Below are 22,299 nucleotides of genomic sequence, written 5' to 3'. Positions count from 1 at the left end.
TGCTTTACATCTGTTGTCATTTATTGAACGTACACACTGTATTGGCTCTGTCTCAGAAGGTATTAATACATGGTAATAGCAAAAAACGTAAGTTTTTATCCTGAAAGACTACTATCCACCAGTATTCCATTCCTATAGACGGATTACAGCAATTTTTATTGAGGTCCACTGTCTTAGTCCTTTCAGGCTACTGTAAAAAACTACCATTAGACTAGGTGACATATAAACAATAGAAATTTATTTCTCATAGTTCAGGAGTCTAGGAAATCTGAGATCAGAGCCCCAACAGATTCAGTGTCTGGTGAAGATCTGCTCTCTGGTTCATAGATAGCTGTCTTCTTACTGTGTCCTCATATGCCAGAAGCTATGCAAGCTCTTTGGGGATCTTTTTTTAAGAGCATTAATCTCATTCATGAGGGCTCCACCCTCATGACCTAATGACCTCATGACCTCCCAAAGACTCCATCTCCAGACACCATCACATTGGAGATTAGGTTTCAATATATGAATTTTGGGGCAACACAAACATTCAGTCTCTAGCATCTACCTTAAACTTTCATCTCCAAGACATTACCTGTTTAGCTTGTAAGTTATCTTTGTCTCATTGAATTTAAGTTGTAAATATTGTCTTAGAAAATTCCCAACATAATTTCTGAAGCTTTATCAATTGATCAAATTTTAATTCAAACTTAGAATGGACTATGTGTCATGGAATATAGAATTGTTTCTTGATTATTTTTAAGTTGCTTGTAAATGAGAAGTAAAATAATGGGTCTTCTAAAGCACTGATTTCTATACACAGCATAATTTCTTAACTTTTAAGATCATAGACAACCTTGAGATTCCTGTAAAAATGTACATAAAACATTTTTTCATAAGTCTTTAGGGGTTTGTAGACCTCTTAAAGCCTGTTCATGGATCTTAGGTTTAAAACTACCTTCGGGATCTGTTGTCAGCACACATATATTGACTGCCTGTATGTACTGTGCACTTTGTGAAGTATTACTGCTATGAGCACCATGAAATTTTTATGGTTATACATACAAACATCATCCAGTTAGAAATGGAAATTTTGTGGAGTGTTTTTTCCTAATAATACACTCCACAGTGTAAGTAGTAAATAGGAGGAAATAGTGTAAGTAGTAAATTTTCTCTTAGCTGTTAGGGATTTAAATTTTGCTAGCCATGATATAGCTTGCCGCTTTGTCTGTAATGGTAAATTTTTCCTTTGGATCCAGAGTTAGATCTATGTGTTTATAAATTTACTTTTAAATACTGTTTACAAATTATTTCTGTCTTATCTTTAACCTAATATACACAGGGCTTCAGGAAGATCTTAATAAAAGCAGTAAAAATGTATACTTCATGGAAGCATTAAGTGAGTAAAAGCAACATTTTGTTTTTCACTTTGTTAAATAGCACCAGTAACTCCAGATAGTGGTTATTCATCAGCCCACGCAGAGGCCACCTATGAAGAAGACTGGGAAGTATTTGACCCGTGAGTTTTTTTTTTCCCCCTTTCTCTCTTTGAATGGAATGAAAGTACATGTGTAGAGGGGTGGCTGAATGGTATATTGCAAAGAGCATTTGACCTGTAGGTATTAATACTTTGCTGAGTTACTGAAATACTAATTTGTATATTTTCAGTTTTACTTATGTGTTTTATAAGTTTGGTTTACTAGGTTAAATATGCATTATTTAATTAAAAACTTAAAGATGGGCTAAATTTAGTAATATGTTTTATATTTACAAAAAAGTAGAAATGTTGAAATTTTCTTAAAATTTGATTTATAGCTATTATTTCATCAAACATGTTCCACCACTGACAGAAGAACAACTAAATAGGAAACCTGCCCTTCCATTGAAGACAAGAAGCACACCAGAATTCTCCCTAGTTTTAGACTTGGTAAGTATATTATCTGTAGAGTTAGGGAAAATAAAGGCGTTAAATTCTTTTTTAAAAATACTAGCCCAAAATACCTAAAAGAATACAAGTGAATGAATAGCCTTACACATACATTTACTATAAAAACATGTCTTAGGTGTTCTGAAATGTTTTTATTTTAAGCACAGTCTAATGCCAGGGCCTCCCCAATTTGTTGGTTTCCAGTACCCTTTGAAAATAAATTAGGCTTTCTTTTTCTTTTTCTCCCCCCCAACCCCCGCTATTTCACTATTTTTCTATTTAAATTAATTATTGCCTCCATACTCCTATACCCTTTGTTTTGTTTTTTAATCTCCCAATAAATTCTAATTTCATGGCTAGATTTCAACCTTTTTTGGGGGTGGGGGGGGGTCACAGTCATGTTCCCCTGAAGGACCTAGGTCTCAATGAGTTAACCTCATGCAAGACCATACTCCTTTTCTTGTTCCTTTTTGGGGAGAGGGGCAATCTATGTAATACTTAATACTAAGTATTAGTATTATCTAATACTAATATCTTTATTAATAGACTCTCAAAAGCATGACTTCTTAATGCTGACTAATAAAACCTTTAATATGCTCTCTTGGTGTGAATTTTAAAATTTATATTTTTTTAGGGTACCAGAAGAGCTTTGAAAACTGAATATCTCTTATCTTTTCCTAACCAAATTTAATATATGGTCACCATTATTTACCATCTGCCGGCAATTTCTTGATATTAGCAAAAATATGTATCTATTATATAATACTGGAAAACATTTTACTATTTAAAAGCCTTTGTTACTATTAACCTATAATTGGAGATGTGGTTTAGTTCTTATTAAAAAAATTTTTTTATCTTGAGGAAAAGCATATTTTTTAAATCTTAACTAGCATATATAGTTGTTTTGAGAGTTCAGCACCTTAGCCTTTGCCTAGCCAAAGAGATATAAGATAGGTATCCAGAAGGCCTAAGTATTTAAGGTGTTTATTAGAGGATAAGTAGGAAAAAAAGAAAAATTTTGAAACTGATTATGAGTAGTTTAGATTTGATGTACAGAAACTGAAAAAGATTTTGCTAGATTTTTATGTTAGCAGTTGATGTCATGATAGCAAGTTTGGCCATATAATTTTTAATCCAATGTGGAGGTAAATAGAGAGGGAAAGATAAGAATTGGTGAGCATAAATGAGTAATTTTACAGAATTGGGTAAAGAAGAATGATCAAAATTTAGATAGGCTGTAGATGAAGAAAGCAGAATTAGTTATTCAATTATAAGAAAGAGAATACCTTTTTTAAAGATACTAAGGGAATACCTTGAATTGTGTACTCTGATCTGCTATTAAAAGAAAATGTGGGTGGACCTAGAATCTGTCATACAGAGTGAAGTAAGTCAGAAAGAGAAAAACAAATACCATATGCTACCACATATATATGGAATCGAAAAAAAATGGTTCTGATGAACCTAGTGGCAGGACAGGTATAAAGACGCAGACGTAGAGAATGGACTTGAGGACATGGCGGGGTGGGGAAGATGGGACGAAGTGAGCTTTGACATATATACACTACCAAATGTAAAATAGATAGCTAGTGGGAAGCAGCCGCATAGCACAGGGAGATCAGCTCCGTGCTTTGTGACCACCTAGAAGGGTGGGATAGGGAGGGTGGGAGGGAGGCTCAAGAGGGAGGGGATATGGGGATATATGTATACATATAGCTGATTCACTTTGTTATACCGCAGAAACTAACACAACATTGTGAAGCAATTATACTCCAATAAGATGTTAAAAAAAAAAAGAAAAAGAAAAGAAAGTGAGGCATATCTAGAGTATTTTTTGCTCTTTGCCTCCCCAGAGTTTAACTTTAGGTTAAAAGAAACACTCCAGCTAATAAGATGTGGAATCACAAGGTATGAGCATTTGTGTTTCATTTTAATTCATCTTAAACACATTGAAAAATTTGGGGGATAGTCACTAGCAGCTTTATTTTTTTTAAGTGTTGTCACTTTCTACAAATGGAAGCCTTCTTTTTTTTTAGCCTTCAGGATTTGAGAAATATACATATTTGCACATACCTTACATTGAATGATCCTTACCTTCTTTTCCTCATGAGAAAACAGGGCTTGGTAATCAAAGATGAGAAAGAAGTCTTGATTGACTGCTAATTTAGTTAAACAATGTTTATGTCTATGAAACATATTCAACAGATACTGGAAGATCCATTTTCTAAAATAAAATTCTTTATAAAAGGTTTAAGAATAAAGAGCTATATATAAATAGAAGATATATATTTTTTAATAGTTAGATACTAAACTTCCATTGGCAAATTGTAAAAAAAAAAATTAAGAAAGTATATATGTGGTTTACTTAACAGAAAGTTGGCAACTGCAGGACTCAGAACAGTGGTTGCCAAACTTGCGTATGCATCCTAATCACCTAAAAGGCTTATTGAAACATAGATTGCTGAGCTCCTCTCTACTCCTTGCTGAGTTTGAATGATCAGAAATGGAGCTGGAGGTTTTGCATTTCTAACTAGTAGTTTCCAGACGATGCTGATGTTGCTTGCTGTTCTAGCAGCCACACGTGAGAACCAGTGACTTAGAAAATTCTATCCCAGATTGCTATGCCACACACAAGAATGTATTTTAAATATAAAATTCCATGTATGAATGGGTGCTTTAGTAAATGTTTTTGGTGATCATGAATACATAAAATTATCAATTGAAATGTCTTAATATCTTGGTTCATTCAATATGTCCTTTTTATTTTAAGGATGAAACACTAGTACACTGTAGTTTAAATGAGCTAGAAGATGCAGCACTTACGTTTCCAGTCCTTTTCCAAGATGTCATTTATCAGGTAATTAAAATTTTTTAACTTGAGTTTTGGCCTGTTAGATATTTTGAACCAAGAAATCTTTTGTAAATTTTTTTTTTTTTTGGTGAAATTTAATGTGTTTATTCCTAATGGATTTCATCTGTATTTTAATGATTTAGTAACACAAAGTAGCATCATGCTAAATAAATAACTACATAAAACAACATTAATGTTACCAAAAAAATGTGAACTTTTTTTACCCATTGCTCTCTGCTAGTTTCATAACCTGTTTGCCAGCAGGTGGAGGCAGGAACACTGACATCTTAGGTCCCCGAGAACTTGCCAGGTTAACACTTGGCGTTGTTGTTGTTTTTCCAAAACCCAATTAATAGGAAGAAACCTTATTCCTTGTTGGTCATTTTTATTGCCTTTTGTAGTAATATGGTGTGTAGGTTGCAGTGTAGTAGATCTACTTTATTTTAATCACAGAATTCCAGGACACTCTTCTAGTTACTGCTTTACTTAAAAAATTAGAGTATAAGTATTTCTCCCTCCTCTGTGTCGATGGACAGGTAACAGTGCAAAATACAAATACCATTTACATTTCACTGCAAATTATGTGTGTTGACCATAGGTTTTACTTTATGTTTCAGATTTTCCTGTCATAAAATTTGAATTAATATATGTGAATACACTTCAAAAACTACAAAGTGCCTTTCTGTCATGGAGGTTGTTATTGAACTAGCATTACCTTCTTATATACCAGTTGTTGAAGGATTGGGAAAGGGTCAAAAACTTTGTTGTTTGTCAGGTGGAAGCCAACCCAAGGATTAACTAAATAAAGTCACAGAACATTTACCATGTGAACAATGGAAAGGTGTTTATGGTTGTTTATGTGCTCTTAATAGGCAGTTAGAATATGTGTATAGTTTTCTTGGCACATGATAGTTATTATAGCTCGGGAATCATAAAATTTTAGACTTAAATAGTTTGTGGTTCAGGATCTACTTTACCTACCTTATCTTGCAATCAGTCATAAGAGGATTTATTTAAGCAGTTATTCTCAGTTCTGGTTTAACCTAGAAAGGTACTGTAGGTATGGTAATATCTGGATACTATCAATATATTTATTTCCCTTTTATGTAAACTGATTTTAGTTCTGATGTAGATCAGAGGATGAGCAAAATATACATAAAAATGAGGGATTTTAGGTTTTTGAATTCCTTTTTAACTGTATATTACTTGTTTAAGGTAAATCTTTTTCTTAAGACATTTTCTGCCGAATAGGTTGTTCTTGTTTAGTGTAATTCAAGGACAGGAGTCTTGTGGCAAATATAAATAGCATGGCAATATGTTCTCTCTTTTTAGCTTGATAACCTTGTTTTTAATATTCAAAATTGCCCTTAAAAACAATAGCTTTCAGGCTTTTGAATTTGGAAAAGAAAACTGTTACTGAAAACTATAAATAATTATTTTGATGTGATTTCTTAAGCTTCCAGATTTGAAATTTATTTCTGATAGATGGTTTTGGTCTGTTTACATAATTTTTAGTAGTGAAATAAGAAACTTGGAGAGTAGATGAGTTTGATTTCCCTTTCATGAGTATTTCTTTTCAGTGTGACCATAAAATTGAATTTTTTTCTTATTGCTTCCACCATTTCTTCTTTAGTTCTCTTCTTTATAAAATTCTTACTGTTTCATGTGGATCCGGACAGTTGTCTTATTTTGAATAAAAGGCTCCTAGCAGTGCATATGACTAATATAAAAAAAACTTCATATGTACTGCATCTACCTCTGTGGAATTCAAAGAACTCTTTTTCTTATATATCTGAGTTACACTTCCTGAAACAGGAAAATTAGAGCTAACCTAAATCAGGAGCAATGAGCAGGAAGTTTGAATCTTAAAAATTATAGAGATGATTGTATTTTAAAATGATTTAGTTACTACATCATGTACAGAGTTTAGATCCCTTTCAGTAAGTTTTGAGGATGTCCATAGTTAATATTGGATTTCTAGTTTTGGCATAGCCATTCTGTCTGCTTTTTAAAAAATAACTTTGAAGAAATCTTGGGCTAGGGTTCCCCCAGTTTTCAGACCAGCAAGCTCCCTTTAAACAGGGAATGATGTCTTTTAAACTTTCAGTGGTGTTGTCTCCATCTACTGGCAAAGAAGAAATATACACAAGGGTCTGGGATGATCTAAGAGATTTTGGAGAAACCACATTATTAGGTAAGATGTAACTTACATGTTTAACCACTACAGTATAATGTGGCCCACTTAAAGGTAGAAACCTGTAAAATACTGTATATACTCTTAAAAAAATAATTTGTTGAGATGAAATTCACAACATAAAATTAACCATTTTTAAGGGAACAGTTTCATGGCATTTATATACTCTTGAATATGTCAATTCCATAACATTTATGTATATACTCTTAAAAATAAAATGGTAATGTTAAGATAGGATCAAATTCTTCATCTGAATCAAAGCCAGATAAAGTTTCCTCTTGGGACTTCTGTTACTTTTGCTTTTTGTTTATGGTAAGTTTGTTATAGTAGAACCATATCTAATGTTAATTCTATTTGTTATTCTCTTTCTTTCAAAACAATTTAAAATATAAATTGTCTTATGTATGTTTTAATAATGGTCTGTATCAGGGGTTGGCAAACTTTTTCCTTTAAAGGGCCAGTTGTTAATATTTTAGGTTTTGCAGCCTGTGTTACAACTACTTTTTCTGCCATTGTAGCATGAAAGTAGTCCTAAACAATACATAATGAATAAGCATGACTGCATCCCATTAAAACTTTATTTACAGAAATAAGTGATGATCTGGATTTGGCCCAAAGGCCATAGTTTGCTGACCCTTGGTCTAATAATTATGAGAGTATATGCAGTAAATTTACATATTCAAATTCTAAGTGGAAGTAAGTAATCAAATGTTCATCAAAATTCTTGTTAATATATAGAGAGATTTAAAAATAGATCCACTGTAACCTGGTTATGGGCTTTCTTAGGTTTTTTCAGATGAAAGTTTGAGGGAAATTTAAGGTGGTCACTACTCACGTTTAAAGATTGCCTTACTTCATGATATACACTCTTCTTTTGATTGATAAGTAGGACTCAACTTAGTTAATGCAAGACTTAGAATATATGAGGAGGTAGATTATTCAAGCCTCAATTAGTACCTTGAGTGTATTTGAATTTCCATTTCTCTAGGAGATAAACCTAAAAGATCCAACTCAAATTAAAATTTTGATATATGTTACCACTGACACTATACGGATAGACAGATCATAGTTTGTGTATATGGAGAAAAAGTCATTTGAAAGAAGAACTGAGTTTTTAAAGTGAGGGTGTGGCATTCACAAAGGCAAAGTATATGGATTTTTGTTTGAATGGGTCTTTTCCTCTCCCTTAATTGGTAGTTTTTCCATGAATTGTTTTACAGTTAGATATTGGGAAACGTATTTATTCATAGAATGGTACAAATGCATTTGATATCTGGAAAAACGAGTGCGTGATCAGTTCCAATGCACATGTTTTAATTTTTATATTTAGCTTATATTGACACATTGTCAGGAAATCCATCTCGTGGTGTTACTCAGTTAAGAGGTCTCCACTGTATTTAGTTTCTGTTCCTGCAGATCCACCAATTCAAGACTCTAGGTCATCTCACTCCCTCTTCCATCCAGAAGATGACTTCTATCCACAAGCAGGACTGAATCAAAAGACAGATTTTTCACTTAGCTCTTGAGCTGAACCACCTCCTCAATGACCTTCCTCTGTCTCCATCAAGAACTGGAGCTCAGTTTTTTGAAGATGTAATAGAGCTACTCAGCCCAAACGTGGCTAATTGAAGACAAAAAGAAGATGCCTCATATGTTTCACTACAGTGCAACCAAACGTAACTGTGTTGTCCAACTCCTCATTCTGTAAAGTATGGCAGGGGCATCTGATTTTTGACTCTGTTCACCAATAAGACTTTAGCCAGTCAGTGGCTTTCTGAAGATCAGTAAAATCAACAAACTTTGGGTCAGCTGTCCAGAAATCAGATTGTGGTAAGCACTCAAGGAGAGATAGGATCCTGTAGGGAGCTACTTGCTAAAGGATGCTTTGTTTTAATAGTAGAGGTTGCTTTTATGGGAAAAGTTGGGGGGAGAGGTGGGTGGGAAACCCCATGTTTAGCAAAGCTCAGCCTCTTCCTCATTATTATAGTTTGTTTTCTTGGGAAACTTACAACCTAGGATAATTTTCATAAGGATCTCAAATATTTTATACCACAGAAAAATAGAAGTAGAGGGTCAGTGGCATCTATCTCTTTTCCACAGTCTAGGAAGAAAAGTCAGCATTATTTTTGCTTCACGAAGAAAAAAGCAATCGTTTAAATGAAGAATTTTGTTAGTAAACACCTAATCATTAAGTTTTTCCTCCCCTCAAGCTCTGACTTAAATTGATACTAAACAAGAGGCATTTTGTTTTGACATTCATAAAGCATAATTTTATTGTACAAAAGTAGTATGTATTTTGTTCCTTAAAACATCTGGGGTCATGGACACAGTATTGAGGATAAAAGTAATATTTTATATCTGGTAGGGAAGAATATTTTGATAACTAATTGTAAGTCAATATTTAAAATAATTTTAAAGTAATTTTTCCATCCTTATTAATAAGTATGGCTAGTCATTGGCACTAATTTTTTCATCATGGTTTGTATTCTTTATAAATGTATCTTAAAATTAGAAGAAGTTCATTTAAAAATACAGAAAATTCTTGTTCAGTAACTAAAAATATTCTGCAAATATAGGAGATGTGACAGTTGATTACTAAGCATATTAAATTGGAGGCTTCAAAATTTAGAATTTGTTTTTAAAGGCAACATTTTGTGGGGGTTTTTTTTTTTTTTTGCTTTTAAAATGAGTAAACTTGACTTTAAGATAAACACATTAATATTTTATATATATACACAAATATGTGTACATACATATTTAAATTCAAAAATTATATATGTATATTATATATATATTATATATGTATGTAAATGGCCATGACTTGAAAAGTATGCTTCATTGCTAATTTTTAATATACCTTCTGTATGAATACATTAAGCACTTTATCCCATTTGGACTCCATAAGAAAATATCTTTTCAAATTTATTTCTATTTAATACAGTGTAAGGTTTTGCAGAAGGTTTTAGTTTGGGGGTTTTGTTTGTTTTTATTTTTATTGGTTCTGATGTTTTAGTATTTACCTATTCATCCTCAGATTGATCCACCTACAAATACTATCCCCAGCAGCCTCTTATTGGAACTGTGTGAAGCAAAAGGTGACTTGTAAAATCACCCAGTGGGTTATGAAGTTGAGGCCTCCACAAGGCCTATCTGAGCAACCCTCTTTCTATGGAGAAGGTTTGGGTTTTGTCTCTATGATCTGGTATTGATGCTAAGACAATGTTAACTAAGTTAAATAGTTAAGTAATCAATTGACTTACTTTACGTGTTCTAAAAGTATAGATATGGCTTTCTCTTTGAGTTGAGGTTGCCCAGTTCTGCCCCCATAAAATCCTACTCATTCCAGCTATTCTCCTTATGGCTGATTACTTTTAAATAATAAAGTGGATAGTAATAATAGCTATTAGGAGTCTCAGTGTGCTGGCACTGTTCTTGGTGCTTTATATGTATTAACTTATTTAATAAACAACTCTATATAGGTACTGTTATTATACCCATTTTATAGATAAAGACACTGAAGTGTACAGAAGGGTTAAAAAAAATGGTGGAGCCCCTTGTATACCTGTGGTATCTGCTAATACCTGTAGCATCTCTTCTTCACATTGTTCAGTGTTGTTAGTTTTCTACTGTTTTAAATTCTTACTGCTGATTAAATAGATAGCATCCACCAATCATCTTTTTATTTAAAGGTGCCATACTCTTAAGTAGGTGAATACCACCAAATTTATCTTTTTTTTTCCTTCCTGCAACAGTGTAGCAATAAGTTCAAAGGATTTCATGGAAAAACTATTAAAGATACTTCTTTTTGAATATGTTAGGGTCATATTATCTGTGCTTAAAACTATTTAGAAATATTTTTCCTAAAAAGATCCACATGTAAAATTTTTTTTTCAATTTTGCCCACAAATTGAAATTGCTTATCTTTTGGATGTTTTCTCCCCCCACCCCCTTTTTTTGGTCATGCTCATAAAGTTATCTAGATAACTTAGATAATGGTTTGGTAAACTAATAGTCAGGAATTAGTGTATATAACTTGACATTGCATACTTAGACATGAATTTGAATTTAGGCAGACTGTCAGAAAATATTTATAATTAATTTATAACTGGCTTGCTATTTTAATGACTATTTTTATTAAATCTAGTTCCATTAACCATTTATTGCCTGTTATGATCATCTTACATGCACAGTTATAGGACATTCTCTTGTACTAAAGAAAGTACAGGCTGACTGTCAGATATTGTTCAAATCAAGTAGTGTTAGTGTACTGTTAATGTAATGTTATTTTTCTATAATATATTTATCATTTTTCTATATAAAATTTAAGTTTTGGTAAAATCAGCCCACAATATATTATACAAGATTAGTTCCATTATCACTATTTTGCAGACATTATTCAAGTAGATTTTGTTTTAAAAGTTTACATCATGAACATATAATGAAGTAAGTGAGGGAGATTAAGAGGTACAAACTTCCAGTTACAAAATAGAGTCATGAGCTTGAAATGTACAAAAATTTTACATAATAAACATTTCATAACATGAACATCTTTGGGTAGTAGGCAGTCTTATTTAAGACATGTTTTGGGTATGGTATGCTTGTATAACAATTGTTCATTATTATAGTATTATGCATTATTTTGAAACATTGACTTTTTCAGAATATATTTGGTTTAGTGATAGATTAAAACTATTTGTTGTGTAGATAGAATAATTGCTGTATATTTGGAGGAATATATGTATACCAGCCTGAAATGAAACTTATGGCCTAGCCTTACATTTGAGAGACTACATCATTTTGAATTGCAGGTTTGAAGAAGGATGGTTTCTGAAGTACTAAGTAGTGGAAGAATGTAGAAAATAGGAAGTAGGCAGCTTGGGACAGCAATCTTTGTTACGAGAAGGTTAGGAGAAGAAAAATGGAGTTAAGAGCATCTGTGGAATAGATTTCGAAGCATTTGGAGGCATGTCTATGTGTGTATCTGTATGTTTGTGTATCTCTGACCTAATACAATAAGTGATGGTAGTCTCACTGTATTATACATACCTTAAAATTGTTCTTACTTATTTCCTACTGGACAGTGCTTAGTGCTTCTTAACTTCTATATATTTCTGCTTTAATATATCCATCCAAATGAGTTAGACCCTGTTGGCCTTATGTCTCTATTTCTTTTTTTTTATTATAAATTTTTTATTTTATTTATTTATTTTGGCTGTGTTGTGTCTTTGTTGCTGAGCGCGGGCTTTCTCTAGTTGCAGCGAGTGGGGGCTACTCTTTGTTGCGGTGCATGGGCTTCTCATTGTGGTGGCTTCTCTTGTTGTGGAGCACGGGCTCTAGGCACGCGGGCTTCAGTGGCTGTGGCACACGGGCTCAGTAGTTGTGGCATACGGGCCCTAGAGCACAAGCTCAGTAGTTGTGGCACATGGGCTTAGTTGCTCCGCAGCATGTGGGATCTTCTCGGACCAGGGCTTGAACCCGTGTTCCCTGCATTGGCAGGCGGATTCTTAACCACTGCGTCACCAGGGAAGCCCTATGTCTCTATTTCTACTTTTCTTTCTGAGATTTTGCCTTTTCAGCACATGGCAGAACCTCCTGTGGTCCCAACCACATCCCGGCTTGCTGTTACTTTGTACCTTTCTACATTCCTTTTTTTTCCCCCGCTAACCATCTCAGTTTCTGCCTGTGTCTTTTAATCCTGAAACACCTTCCTGTGTTTCAAATGGTGAATCTGTTCTGAGAATAGGAACATTTACAGTCAACAGTTATTCTATTCTCATGGTAAGGAAACACTCTAGCATTATATTCCCCTATCTCAGTGCCACCTTTCATCCCCAGTGAACAGGTACATTATGAAAGTAATATCAAATTTTAAGATGTGTTTTATATTTAAGTATAGTCAAAGTAGTAGAATGCATAATGAAGTTATAGTTTTGACATAATCTGGAAGTCACTGTGTAAGAAGTTGGAAAATGTCACCTTTGTACAGTGCTCCACTTATTATGCTTAGATAATACTGTTTAAGTAGAAGTATTCCTTTACAGTGGAAGTATTTTAGTGTTCAAAGGAGACAAATCCCAAATTGTAGAGGCCCTGCTTATTTTACTTTACAATATGGAGCAAGTGATAGCAGGGATATTGAAAGCAAATGAAAACATTTATACATATGCAAAAATGAAGTATTTTTGGTTATTAAATGCATTTAACTGATAAGCCTTCTTAGCAATAAACAGAAGGTTCTGATGGTTCATGGTTTATCATCCTCCATGAGATAAGGGAATTGAAAAAAGGTATTGACCGAATTGTGGGTTTTTGTCAGTTAAGGTAGTAATATATCTAAATCTATCAGTTACTTGGATTACCAGACAAATAAGGTGTGTTGAAAACTAAACCAAACTATATCAAATATTTCACGATGTAAATGTTAAAATTAATTAGAAGCGCAACTCTAGTTAAAAATTTTGTACTTCATCCTAAATGATAGGGATTGGATACTAAGGATTTCGTCATATTTATTTGCTAGGGGTGGGGGTGTGTGGCTTACTTGGTTTTTGATTAGTCAAGATACTGAGGTAAACTGCCTAATAGGCTTAAAAATGAGTACACCTTTATTATTCTAGCCTGTAGGCAGGGATAGAGTGATATATTAGCTATTAATGTTTGAAATTTGTCTTCCACAAGTGATCAGTTCTTAAGGAAATTCAGTAGTTGTCCCTGTGTAGTATGTAGTCTTGCCTCTCTTTCTCTATTTTGTTTATATTGCTTAACTTCAGGCAATTATATTTAATTTACTTAACAGATTTTTATCATGTACTTACTATATATTTGGCATTGTCTTATGCCCTTTGGGCTTTAGAACTTACAAAGACTGGTAGTACATAGTCCCTACCTCCTAAAATCCTTTGCCTGATTTCCCTGTTCTAGTTCTACATTCCTAGAACTAGATTTTTATGATAAGGGCATTTTTGTTTAGATGTGTATTGACAACAAAACTAAATTCCATGAAGCCTAAATTTTGAATTTGTTGCCACCACAGCTTTTTAAAAAAGATCTGAATCAAGTGAATCTGGTGCATAGGCATTCTATAAGTATTTGTTGTTCATGTTTTTTGATGTTAATAATCACCTTTGAGTAGAGTACAAACTTTTCTTTTTATAAATTTTTGTCACAAAATAAATACAATTTAAAGGAGTCAAATTCTTTTGTAAATCAGTTTTAGTGGTTGCTCATGGCTTATATTTCTGTGCTTTTTGAATATTGAGTATATTACAAGAGCTACATTAAATGTAGGCAAAAAGACAGAAATAAGAAAATAATGTATTTAAGTCAGTTCTTTGGGTACTGTAGTCTTTCCTGATATTGTCAGTTGATTTTGATAACTGGTGTGTTTGACTGTTATATTTTCAATCTCAAGTGGCCCAGTAGTGCTAATTTAGATACCACATCTGAATCAGTAAGTATAGAACAAGATTGATTTCTGAAAAATTCCAGTTATTTAAACCCACCAATCCAGACATCTCTTTCTTGAACATTATTTACCTTAATAGAAATTTAAAATAAAGGTACTCTTAGCAGGTGATTGTTAAGAAGAAATTCTGAGTAATTATTGAGGAAGGTCATTGAGACAGGTCAGCTAGAGGTGGATATACAGCCTGCCTAATAATTGGATGGATGCTACCTGGCTGGAAGATGGAGCTGATTGGTGGATCAAAATCTCAGAGGGAAACCTGCCATTTTTAGTTTAAGTGTTTATTAAAATTATATTCCATGAAGTACTATTATATTATATGCTGCTATTTAACTATTAAAAAGTGAAATGATCACCAACGATTATTATTACCCTACCAAAAGATTGTTTTAAGTAACTTTTGGTATATGTGAAGTATATTTGGTTGAGTGGTACTTAGTAAACTTTTGTATTACTTTAACATATGAACTTTTAAATTATATCCAAAGTTAGAACATATCTTATAAATAAGTTGTTTCTGTTTTATATGTCTGTTTGCTGAAGCCTATCTTTGCATTTTTTCAGGTTTACGTGAGATTAAGACCGTTCTTCAGGGAATTCCTGGAACGAATGTCTCAGATGTATGAGGTAAATATACTTAAGCTAATTATATAAGTATTTTTATTTTATTCAATGTAGTACCCATATTTAGATCATGTATAATGATTACTTCTTTTCCCCTGAATTTGTAGATCATTCTTTTTACTGCTTCTAAGAAGGTGTATGCAGACAAGTTACTGAACATACTAGACCCTAAAAAGCAACTGGTCAGGTAAATTTAATTAAGAAATAGTGGAAATGTCTGTCACACTGATCTATGAAATTACTATGATTCTACTTAATTTTGATAGCCATTTTCAGTTGGCTGCATATATAGAGATTTGTGTGTTAAATGGGGAAAATAAGTGAATTTTTTTTTAAGCCCCAAAAGTCTTTAAGAGTTCCTAATTATTTAACTCCAGACAGACGTTCTTTAAAGGATACAAAGATCAAATGTATTTATTCACTTGTACATCTGTATCCTCACTTCTTTGGGGATTGGGGGGAGATTGGGGGTATGTGGAATTTTTCACTGTGTGCATGATGTTTTCACTTCCTTCTGTCTCTGAGATAATGCATGTGTTGTCATCTTTTTAATGGCTTAGAGAAATAAAAGTTAATTTTAACAAAAAGGATCAAATTAAACTCTTTTGCTTTTTTCAAGAGCAAATTTATCTTCCATGGAAAGAAAATGTTACATGAAATCTAATTGGAAATTGCAGTTGGTTTAGTCACTCGGGTTATCCTGATCTGGACTCAGTTCCTTGTGTGTGTCCTGAGCCAGCAGATGCAGTGTGTTCCTGGTTAGGTGGGAGTGCCTTGGGTAACTTAAAACAATTTGAAAATTAGTTTCATTATTTCTGTCAACTGAAGTGAGATACCAAGACTCAGCAATCTTGCTGCATCCTCTAAGGTATAGGAGTTAATGTTTGAGTTTTGATCAAGAGCTGAGAGAGGTGCCACAAAAGGCTCCTAAAAGCTTTAATAGCTGGGTATTCATTGTCTTGAATACTTTCTCCCATATTGTCTTAGTGGAAAATCCTAAACTTAATTTCTACTGTTAATAGTACCTGTATTATTGAGTGGTTTCAGCTATGGTGAAAGGCTTTTCCTAATGTCCACATTTAGGAGATTTTTCCCTTGTAAATAGAATGTGATTTTTTTTTTTAATCTAAAGGATCAAAATGTGTCCTGTAGTCAGTTTCCATTTTATCTTCCATATAAGCAAGCTTCAGACACACAAATGAAAATGGTATTTTCTTTTCATAAAAGTATATTATAATTTATGCTCATTTTACCTAACTTTAATAAAAGCATACAAGTGATTTTGCTCTGATGACTTCATTCATTCTGAAGATTTCTATTCAGCACCTCCAATGTTCCAGGGAACAGTGGTGAGCAACACAAGCCCTTCCCTCTTGGAGCTTTCATTTTTACTAGGGGACAAATCATAGTCACACAATTATGTTACAAATTAAAACCCCTCTTTTAAACTAGTTTTATAAATTCTACATATTTGGGAGTTTAAACTTGTTTTATCTAGTTGTATTTTGAAAAAGTTAAAACAGGAAAAACTTTTTGAACAGTATATTGAATGCGTTAGAGTGCTTTAGGGAATCATCTATGTTGGTGACAAGGTAGACTCAGAAATTCCTATGATCTCTGAATCCCATGAGTCCGAATGCAAATTTGATGACTAGCAAAAGTAGTTTCTTTCTAAAACTGCAAATACATGCTATTGACCCTCAGATTCCTGAATAACTGGAAGGGGTTTAGTATAATTTAATTAAAATAATCGTTAGTATCCATATATATATATTCAGCTGTCTCCTGTGTCTGGTGAATTTGCTGCTATTGGAGAAGAGTTATCAATAGTGATTTGCAGGTATGTGCTGTACCTGCCTCTCCAATTTCCTCGTATCTAAATGTTTATACAAATAAAATATGGAATCTTATTTAGGTCCAACCAGGACTTAAATTCTTTTGTCTAGTCTTATTTTGTTCAAAGTAGGACTGTCTTTAAACCTTTCAGAGGTAGATGATCTTTTAACTCATGAACATTTAATTAAAAGCATTCTTTGTAATAAGGGAAAAAGAACTGTTTATACTACATTTTGTCTGGTTTTAAAATTCTTCAGCTTTTCCATCACCATTGGCCCTGATTAAAATATCAGTTTTGTTGTTGTTAGAGCTATGACAGATTTTTTTGGTAGAAAATGCCCCTTTCTTGAAATTGGATAATTCAAAATATAGGTATGTGTAAGCCCTAGCTCCTGAAAAATTGTATAGTGGGATTAAGACACAAGGAAGCCAAACTACCAAATTAATTAATGTATGCAAGTGGAGTATTTCAAGGTGATCTGTATCAGTTATTAGTAATATTCAGAAACTAATATTCTGAGTGCTAAATGGAGATTAATTATTACAAGTATATAAATATTATTATAAAACCTTAATAGCTTTTTAAAATGATATAGCATTTTTCAGTTTCATTGGTGAAAGATCAGTTTACATTTGTAATACTTAAATCTGAATTCATCTTTTCATTCAATCCTTGTTTTTTAAATGATCTCTCACCCCCCCCACACACACACCCCCACACAAACGCACGCAATTAAAATAAAGATGGGTGTTTGGGAAAAGTTGAAATGATGGAATGTTTTGGCCTCTGCACCTTTCCTCAAAAACTATAAGAGAAACTAAAAACATTTTTTTTAAATGCCAACACGGAAACATTCCTTCTTATATTTTCTATTCTGGCATGTGCAGGGATAGGGAGGCTGTGTGGTCTTCTGGTTAGAGCAAAGGACTGGGAGCCAGGAGGATCCTGGGTTCCAATGCGGGGCTAACCACTGACTTACTGTGTGACCTTGGGCAAGTCACTTGACCTCCTTGTGCCTCAGTCAACCATCTGGAAAATTGGTTAAAAAGCAGGACCTCGATGACAACCAGATGCTGCATCTGAACTGAGCTTTCCTGGGTAAATAAATTACAAAACCAATTTACAGAGTTTTTAATCCCTCTTTATCATTTAATATAACATTTTGGGATAAAACAAAGTTCTTTAAGGCATGGTAATATTTGGTTGTAAGGTTTCAATAATTGCTAAGAATTTTTATAATAAGACTGTAGCCCAAAGCTTAGGCCCACACTTGTATTTGAATTTCCTTTGTGAGAGAAAATGATAAGGCTTAACTTGTAAAGCCTATGGTATGTGTATTGTATATATGTTTCAGTATATGTTGTGCTTTTTACAGAGAGAGAGAGATATATATATATATATATATATTTTTTTTTTTTTTTTTTTTTAGTTAATTTGTTTTTACTTTTATGTTTAGGCACCGGCTTTTCCGCGAACATTGTGTTTGTGTACAAGGAAACTATATAAAGGACTTAAATATCCTTGGAAGAGATCTTTCAAAAACTATAATAATTGACAACTCACCACAAGCCTTTGCATATCAGGTAGGAAGAGGGCTGCTAAACAAACTCAGACAAATGCTGCCAAAAGATATGATGGGACAACAGAATTTTCACTGGTGGAATTTCCCTGTTTAGTGTCATCTTTTAGAATTAGGAATTCCAAATTAGTATATTCCTTGTGGAAATTTTTCTTTTAAATGAAGTACAACATACATAAAAATCTGAGTAGTAAATCTGAAGTAGTAAATCCCTAAGAAGGGACTATAAGATATATATCATTTAATAGCATTCTTATCTATTGTTAAATCAGTAATTTAATTATAAACATGTGTCAGAATTACGAATAGCTTAACCATGTTCTTCTGGTCTGTTTGATTTGGCATTTCAAAATATTTTCTTAGACTATTTTGTCAATATGTTTGTACCCTTTGTCAATGATTCTTAGAAATATAAATTCAACTAGAGGGAATTCCCTGGCAGTCCGGTGGTTAGGACTCAGCACCTACACCTGCTGAGGGCCCGGGTTCCATCCCTGGTCAGGGAACTAGGATCCCGTAGGCCACACAGCACGGCATATGATAGATAGACAGATAGATAGATAGCAGACAGACAAGAGATGAGCCATCCTTGCAAGATACATTTTACATTATGAGTATGTTCATGTGATATGGCTGAGATTTTCTTCAGAATAAATCAGTGCAGAATTGGAATGGTGGAAAGTGGGTTGGGTGTAGATGAAACAAGATTTGCCCTTAACTTTTCTGTTTCAAAAATGTCCATAATAAAATTTCAAAAAGAATACAAGGGGAAAAATTGCATATGGTATTGAAGTATGTTCAGTTTAGGTCACTACTTTTATTCACTTGCATTTTGAAATAATGTTTTTAGGAATTGGTTCGTAAATAAAATAATTTCAGTTATCCTCCATCTCAAACACAGTGTTCTGCGTAAATGTTAAAAGATATTTTATCCTAGAGAATATTTACTATAAAACAAATATGGTTTGTATTTTTGTTTTTAGACCAATGAAATACCATTGAGTCAATTTGTTATGTTCCTACTATGTTTCAGGTTATCTTGCTAGTTGCTGGGAATAAAATAATGGGACACAGTCCCTGTGTAAGAGTATATGCTTTCTAATAGTGTTCTCTGTTGAGATTGGCAAAATTCCTTTATTCAAAATGCCTAGCATTGACTAATAATATTTCTTGAATGAATAATGTTTTTAGTTATGTTAATGCAAAACTTGTTTTAATGAATATTTCTTAAGTTTTATATACACTAAGAATAAATTACTCTGAAAAACCAATTATGTTTCAGTTCATTCCTTAACATCTGTCTCTTGCACTATTAAGTTGTCAAAGAATATGACAGGCATAAACTCTGATTGCATTCCTTTTTCAAAAGAACTTACTGATTAATGTTTACTAAAATCTGTTTTTTTTTTTTTAAGCTTTTCCAAAGTAGGCAAAATGTAAATGAAAAGAGTTAATTACTTATTTTTCACTTTAGCTATCTAATGGAATCCCTATAGAAAGCTGGTTTATGGATAAAAATGACAATGAACTTCTAAAATTGATTCCATTTCTGGAGAAGCTAGTAGAACTGGTAAGTATATCTTATCATTTATCTTTTTGTTAGGTTTTTGTTGCTTTAACTCTATTGAAATAAATCTTTTCAGTTGCTTTATGTGTACTAACTTTAAGTCAACATGGTGGGACATTAGGGCAGAGATTGAAAAAAGATTACAAGCATTTTTGAAACTTATAAATTATATTAAAATTATGTTTATCAGTATTTTAAAATTTATATATCAAATGTTTTATTTTACCAGACTTCCTCTTGCTAACTAGTTGTCACTAACTAGTTGTGTTAAATTGATTTTGTAGTTCAGGTCTAGAATTAATGCTTATGGTACTGAAACTTTATTCTGGGAATTTTTTCCTCTATGTCCATGGATTAATTTTAAAACTACTATATAAAGTAGAATTCATTGGCTTAATGCTTTGCCTATCTTTTGGTTTGACCTCTTATTGCATAATTGTTCTTACAAAATTAATACATTAATGACAGGCTTTTTTTTTTTTTTAATCTGAATTTAACTGCTTCTATGTATATCTTTTTATTTGGCAAACAAAATAATGTAAATTATAAAATATTGATAAATGGTGGTATAGTTTCTTTGCAAAGTAAGAATGTTCATAATGTTATGAGGATCATGTCTTTGAAATTACGTGGCTTTTAAAATGTCTATTTCTCCACACAGAATGAAGATGTTCGACCTCACATCAGAGACCGATTTCGCTTGCATGATTTGCTGCCCCCAGATTAAGTACAAAGACTTGTCAAATCACTGAAGGGGGAGAGAATGCAGGACGCTTTTGGACTAAGACAAAAACATTGCCATTACTGTTGAAATTTTGCATTTTTGTACCCCGTCTTGCTTTTCTTATCTTGGTGCCCAATAATAATCAAGGGTTACAGAAAGAGACTTTATCTCAGATTGAATACATACAGTAGGTAGGCTAAAACAGAAGAGTCTTTAGAACTAGTGCAACTTCCAGTGAAATTTTTTTATGTACAGGACATCTGCAGTTTATAAAGAATTCTGTTTCTGCCACCAGCAGTTTGACCTGTAGTCACACAGGATTTTATGATAATAACAGAGATGAAAATGGACTTTTATTTTCTCTCTGTTTGGTGCTCTAAGTGGGTTTGTAGCCACTGTTCTGTTACTTTAAAATTCTCATTTCAACAGGAATGGCCAGTAAAAGTTGTTTTATTTTTCCTGTTAAGGTTTATAACCTTTTTACATTTTTGACCTGTATTAGATTAGAATTTCATTATGCATTCCTTTTAGTTGAGGCGCTTCATAGTTTTCTGGAAATAGTCAATTTTTAGTTTTTTATTATACATTTGAATGGCCGTTTTCCTGCTTTGTCTGCCTGCATATTGTATATTTGTTTAAAAATATTCTCTACTTTTAGTCCATGTAAGTTTCATTTAGAACATGCATTTATATTTTGTTTCTGTAATAGTCTACTGTAGGTGAAATCTTTTCAAAAATCAAGAGACTGAGTAGATAAGAATATATGAATGACTAATATTCAAAAGATTTAAACCATTGTGATGGCATGTGTTCCCAAGTGGTAATATCTTGCAGTGGCACACAGATTTGATGGATAAAAGGTATACCTCAGACTTCACTGTGCTCACCAATCTTTGAGGAGAATGAGTTTGGTCACCTGTTGGGCTTGATTTGGTTACTGATGCCTTTGGTTTTCTCCAGGAATGAAGTATTCAGCACAGTGATTCAGTATTTTTAGTTACTTTGCATGGGCTGGTAGTACCTCTGTTATGCTCTCAGTTACAATCAATTAAAACTCTGTGTAACAGTCTTGGTACCTTACAGTAGCTATGCATAATCCTGTGGCACAGTAAACTCCCAAGCCACCAATGCAGTTAATATGTTCTCATAGTGGTTTTCTATGCTATATGAAAATAGTCTTCAAGCCTTGGTTCTCTAATGCAGCTACCACAAGAGGTTGATATTTTTATAGTGGCGTGTAATCTCTTTTTCGGGAGGCTTTTTATGGAAGGTAGAATTTGTAAAAGTTAGTATGCTTTGCCTCTCAACTGCATTATCATGCCACAGGCTCAGACTGTTTTTGTGTAAAGGATGTCAAAGAACGGCACTTTTTCTAAAGAGAAGTTTGATATTTTGTATGCTTGTTAAGAAAGTACAGTATTGGAAATTAAAGGTGGACAACTGATAATTGAGGAGTATGTCACTTAATTTTTTATGTATATTTACCTGTTTACTTGTACAACTTATTGTACAAATTACATGCAGCTTCATTTTCAAATGAATCCTTAAAATAAGG

The 22,299-nt window shown here is 33.0% G+C and overlaps 1 protein-coding gene across 3 annotated transcripts in view; it reads left to right on the top strand.

Annotated features, from left to right (window-relative positions):
- The window catches only part of CTDSPL2 (CTD small phosphatase like 2), a 71,834-nt gene extending 49,535 nt beyond the window's left edge, over positions 1 to 22,299 (top strand). Inside the window, exons 6-13 of one of the 3 annotated variants that reach the window (XM_061182200.1) lie at positions 1,420 to 1,498; positions 1,795 to 1,906; positions 4,674 to 4,760; positions 14,978 to 15,040; positions 15,145 to 15,224; positions 18,331 to 18,457; positions 19,928 to 20,023; positions 20,682 to 22,299. In XM_061182200.1, the coding sequence (XP_061038183.1) occupies positions 1,420 to 1,498; positions 1,795 to 1,906; positions 4,674 to 4,760; positions 14,978 to 15,040; positions 15,145 to 15,224; positions 18,331 to 18,457; positions 19,928 to 20,023; positions 20,682 to 20,747 (710 nt within the window). In that variant the 3' untranslated portion in view covers positions 20,748 to 22,299. Of the gene's footprint in view, positions 1 to 1,419; positions 1,499 to 1,794; positions 1,907 to 4,673; positions 4,761 to 14,977; positions 15,041 to 15,144; positions 15,225 to 17,761; positions 18,010 to 18,330; positions 18,458 to 19,927; positions 20,024 to 20,681 lie in introns of those variants that run through there. The other 2 variants (XM_061182202.1, XM_061182201.1) reach the window with 2 other exon arrangements.

The sequence above is a fragment of the Eubalaena glacialis genome, chromosome 2 (genome assembly GCF_028564815.1).
Source record: "Eubalaena glacialis isolate mEubGla1 chromosome 2, mEubGla1.1.hap2.+ XY, whole genome shotgun sequence".
Lineage (NCBI taxonomy): Eukaryota > Metazoa > Chordata > Mammalia > Artiodactyla > Balaenidae > Eubalaena > Eubalaena glacialis.
Note: the sequence above shows the minus strand (reverse complement) of the source record. Positions and strands in the feature narration are given on the sequence as shown.